This window comes from Mizuhopecten yessoensis, unplaced genomic scaffold (genome assembly GCF_002113885.1).
Source record: "Mizuhopecten yessoensis strain PY_sf001 unplaced genomic scaffold, ASM211388v2 scaffold3805, whole genome shotgun sequence".
Lineage (NCBI taxonomy): Eukaryota > Metazoa > Mollusca > Bivalvia > Pectinida > Pectinidae > Mizuhopecten > Mizuhopecten yessoensis.
Window position 1 is genome coordinate 105,508 of NW_018405228.1, and position 5,673 is coordinate 111,180.

General features: G+C 39.0%; 1 protein-coding gene across 1 annotated transcript in view; it reads left to right on the forward strand.

The window, feature by feature from the left end:
- The first annotated feature begins 204 nt into the window (after positions 1-204).
- The window catches only part of LOC110448041 (receptor-type tyrosine-protein phosphatase N2-like), a 308,722-nt gene continuing 303,253 nt past the window's right edge, over positions 205-5,673 (forward strand). Inside the window, exon 1 of the mRNA XM_021494072.1 lies at positions 205-441. Within this exon, the coding sequence (XP_021349747.1) occupies positions 348-441 (94 nt within the window). The 5' untranslated portion in view covers positions 205-347. The remainder of the gene's footprint in view (positions 442-5,673) is intronic.

The window sequence follows — 5,673 nt, forward strand, 5'->3', positions numbered from 1 at the left end:
GTACTTCCTATCACCCCCCGCACCCTAGCGAGATGAAAGATAAAGACACAGGGATAAATATAACTGAGAACAGGTCGATACCAGTCTATAAGTTGATTTCATTAGCAACGGGCGCGCTCCCATACCCACGGCAATGGGCGAGAACTATCGTCAGTGTGACGTCACAACTATCTAATGAATATTCAATACGCAGCAGCCATCTTGCTTGAGCCTAACAAACAAATCTGTCACCGAGCATGTTGCCTGTATAGGTCTGTCTTTTTACTGGATCTGTAACTCTTTACTACCTACTAACCCTTCTTATTTAGCATGGGGATGTGGTGAAGGGTTTAAGAAACGCATCTAACATGCTTTTAGGCGTGATTTTGCTGGTTTGTGGTGTTGGACAGGGATTAAGTTATGGGGCACCGCTTCACAGCCAGTTTCCACTGGGTACCGTGGGTAAGTATCTTTCAACATCTGCAGCTGTGTTGTGGTTTACTTGTGGTCATTTGATGTCGTGTCTGTGTCCTAATGGACTTAGTTATATGTACCCCGGTCGTATATGTACCTGTCATGGAATAGCCGGTCGTTTTGGACCTGAGAACCGATATTTATATCATCAGGTGAAACGGGCACCAAGAAGCCATTGTTGTGGAGATGATGATGCTGACCCAGGTTGACATTTGACCTCGTGTATATTTGCACGCGCCTGAAGCTCGAGCTAATTAACAATACCAATTAACACTGTATTCTGAATTATATTTCTATACTTATTTTCGTGTGTGGTATGCACATTACCCTGCCTGCTTAACACATAGTAACTACACTTAATACCACCCTATGCTTGATGGTAAATGGTGAATGGCACGGTATCAAGGACTAAACATATAGTAATAACTACTAGTAGTATTAACTACTTAATACCACCCTATGCTTGATGGTAAATGGTGAATGGAAATATGGTATCAAGGAATATTACACTGACACTTTATCCTTTGATTAGAAGGTATTTTACTAATATATATCATATATCACCTAACGAGAGACATCATATGAAGACACTAATATCTCATTTCAGTTACTAAATGATAAATTATGATAATAAAATTATTTTTATGGAACATTACACATTTGTTTTGTGTTGATAATAATGGTTTGTTTTGTTTATTGGAATAAATTTGAAGAGAATTGTATATAATTTAAAATATATTAAATATATAGGTTTGACGTGAAATAATAAGGAGACCCAAAAGTACTTTTATCAACATTGTTTTTAAAGTTGTGGGCCTTCATATATTATAAATGTACAGTGTAACAGAAAAAGAGTAGTGACAGTACTTCTGTTAATCCCTATAATACAGACCATCTGTAAACACAAGTTCCTGTGTGGTGAACAGATCTATTGATGGGGTGATTATGAAGATCTTATCCATAACATACAGGTCATGATCATGTGTGATGAATACATGTTTTTTCTGACAGTCCATGTGTGATAAACACTTGTCTATGATTCCAACAGTTCATGTCTCATGAATACATGTGTATTTGTACAGTTCATACCTCATAAATACATGTCTATCCCATGACAGTTGACATACAAACATGTGTAATGAACATGCATCTGTTTTCTCTGATAGTTCATACATATACAGCCAGCAACTCTTCGGCGGTCCTCCCGCTGCTGCGAGCAACAGGTTAAAAAAATCTGTCATTTGGCGGGCGACTGAGTACCAAATCACCTGAAGCTAACTGTATTTGGTGAACACCTGTCTATTCTAAGTCCTTGTGTGATTAATTAAACGCCTGACTATTCCGACAGTTCATGTGTGATGAACACCTGTCTATTCTTACAGTTAATGTGTGATGAACCCCTGTCTATTCTTACACAGTCCATGTGTGATGAACACCTGTCTATTCTTACACAGTCCATGTGTGATGAACACCTGTCTATTCTGACAGTCCATGTGTGATGAACCCCTGTCTATTCTTACAGTTAATGTGTGATGAACCCCTGTCTATTCTTACACAGTCCATGTGTGATGAACACCTGTCTATTCTTACACAGTCCATGTGTGATGAACACCTGTCTATTCTTACAGTCCATGTGTGATGAACCCCTGTCTATTCTTACAGTTAATGTGTGATGAACCCCTGTCTATTCTTACACAGTCCATGTGTGATGAACACCTGTCTATTCTTACACAGTCCATGTGTGATGAACACCTGTCTATTCTGACAGTCCATGTGTGATGAACCCCTGTCTATTCTTACAGTTAATGTGTGATGAACCCCTGTCTATTCTTACACAGTCCATGTGTGATGAACACCTGTCTATTCTTACACAGTCCATGTGTGATGAACACCTGTCTATTCTGACAGTCCATGTGTGATGAACCCCTGTCTATTCTTACAGTTAATGTGTGATGAACCCCTGTCTATTCTTACACAGTCCATGTGTGATGAACACCTGTCTATTCTTACACAGTCCATGTGTGATGAACACCTGTCTATTCTTACAGTCCATGTGTGATGAACCCCTGTCTATTCTTACAGTTAATGTGTGATGAACCCCTGTCTATTCTTACACAGTCCATGTGTGATGAACACCTGTCTATTCTTACACAGTCCATGTGTGATGAACACCTGTCTATTCTGACAGTCCATGTGTGATGAACCCCTGTCTATTCTTACAGTTAATGTGTGATGAACCCCTGTCTATTCTTACACAGTCCATGTGTGATGAACACCTGTCTATTCTTACACAGTCCATGTGTGATGAACACCTGTCTATTCTGACAGTCCATGTGTGATGAACCCCTGTCTATTCTTACAGTTAATGTGTGATGAACCCCTGTCTATTCTTACACAGTCCATGTGTGATGAACACCTGTCTATTCTTACACAGTCCATGTGTGATGAACACCTGTCTATTCTTACAGTCCATGTGTGATGAACCCCTGTCTATTCTTACAGTTAATGTGTGATGAACCCCTGTCTATTCTTACACAGTCCATGTGTGATGAACACCTGTCTATTCTTACACAGTCCATGTGTGATGAACACCTGTCTATTCTGACAGTCCATGTGTGATGAACCCCTGTCTATTCTTACAGTTAATGTGTGATGAACCCCTGTCTATTCTTACACAGTCCATGTGTGATGAACACCTGTCTATTCTTACACAGTCCATGTGTGATGAACACCTGTCTATTCTGACAGTCCATGTGTGATGAACCCCTGTCTATTCTTACACAGTCCATGTGTGATGAGCCCCTGTCTATTCTGACAGTCCATGTGTGATGAACCCCTGTCAATTCTGACAGTCCATGTGTGATGAACCCCTGTCTATTCTGACAGTCCATGTGTGATGAACACCTGTCAATTCTGACAGTTAATGTGTGATGAACCCCTGTCTATTCTTACACAGTCTATGTGTGATGAACACTTGTCTATTCTGAAATGGTTCATGTGTGATGAACCCCTGTCTAATCTGACCCAATCCATGTGTGATGAACCTCTGTCTATTCTGACCCAGTCCATGTGTGATGAACACCTGTCAATTCTGACAGTTAATGTGTGATGAACCCCTGTCTATTCTTACACAGTCCATGTGTGATGAACACCTGTCTATTCTGAAATGGTTCATGTGCGATGAACCCCTGTCTATTCTTACACAGTCCATGTGTGATGAACCCCTGTCTATTCTGAAATGGTTCATGTGTGATGAACACCTGTCTATTCTGAAACGGTTCATGTGTGATGAACCCCTGTCTCTTCTGAAAGGGTTCATGTGTGATGAACACCTGTCTATTCTGAAATGGTTCATGTGTGATGAACCCCTGTCTATTCTGAAATGGTTCATGTGTGATGAACCCCTGTCTATTCTGAAATGGTTCATGTGTGATGAACCCCTGTCTATTCTGAAATGGTTCATGTGTGATGAACACCTGGCTATTCTGAAATGGTTCATGTGTGATGAACCCCTGTCTATTCTGAAATGGTACATGTGTGATGAACACCTGTCTATTCTGAAATGGTTCATGTGTGATGAACACTTGTCTATTCTGACAGTCCATGTGTAATGAACACCTGTCCATTCTGACAGTCCATGTGTGATGAACCCCTGTCTATTCTGAAAGTCCATGTGTGATGAACCCCTGTCTATTCTGACCCAGTCCATATGTGATGGAACATGCACCTGTCTATTTTGACAGTTCATTTGTGGTGAACACCTGTCTATTCTGACAGTCCATGTGTGACAATTTAATTTAACGAACGTCTTCTAGTAATGCTGAGTTTTTAATTCATTAAAAAACAAATGCTAGGCAGTTGTATAGTGAATTTGTTTAGGGATACATTACCAAGGGGAAGGTTGATATGTAATTGTGTTGTACATGTAGGTGTTATTGTTGATCAAGGATGGTGTAATTAACAAGTTACCGATTCAGTATACAGAATACTCCTCAGAATCCAGCTGTAGCAACTCTTCCTTGTTATTCTGGTTGTCTGAAAATAGAATCATTGCAGTATGTTTTCAGGAGAAATGTGATATTGTTAATCCCTACATGAAAACATGTTACCTTACACAACACAAATTTCTGTTAAAATGGCAAACAATTATGTTTTGTCTCCTTATATGTGTTACAGTATTAACAGGTGACTTGTTTGTATAAAACAAAGAACGTTTGTGTTATATTCCATTTTATAGAAATGGCCTGATCCTAAAAATAAAGGGCATGTCTCAGATAAACATGAAAAGTTGATTCAACCTGCACAACATATATATATATATATAAAACACTTTCCATTTTCATTCCATTTTTCCACTGCACATTAAGGAGACAAAACATAATTGTTTGCCATTTTAACAGAAATTTGTGTTGTGTAAGTTAATAATTTTCTATGTGGATCCATCAACTCCTAGCTGTTACTCTTTACATATGTTATAAAAACATTTACATGTAATTAATGCTTTGACTGTTTTTCCAGGAAGCGGCGCTAGCCTATGTTGTGATAAGGGAATATTTACTTTGTGTTTGAGAGGAAATTTTTCCTTGTAACTGAGGGAACATTTTTACTTTGTGATTGAGAGGAATATTTCCATTGTAACTGAGGGAAGATTTTTACTTTATATTTATAGTAATACTTAATCCTAAATTGATTTTTCACCTTAAGATCTAGACCCTACAGTGTAATTATGTATTCCTTTTGCTGTGATATCCCTGTGGCGGGTGCATTCTTTAATTACCGTAAGATCTAGACCATACAGTGTAATTACGTATTCCTTTTGCTGTGATATCCCTGTGGCGGGTGCATTCTTTAATTACCGTAAGATCTAGACCCTACAGTGTAATTATGTATTCCTTTTGCTGTGATATCCCTGTGGCGGGTACATTCTTTACCCTAAGATCTAGACCATACAGTGTAATTACGTATTCCTTTTGCTGTGATATCCCTGTGGCGGGTACATTCTTTAATCTAAGATCTAGACCATACAGTGTAATTACGTATTCCTTTTGCTGTGATATCCCTGTGGCGGGTACATTCTTTACCCTAAGATCTAGACCATACAGTGTAATTATGTATTCCTTTTGCTGTGATATCCCTGTGGCGGGTACATTCTTTACCCTAAGATCTAGACCATACAGTGTAATTATGTATTCCTTTTGCTGTGATATCCCTGTGGCGGGT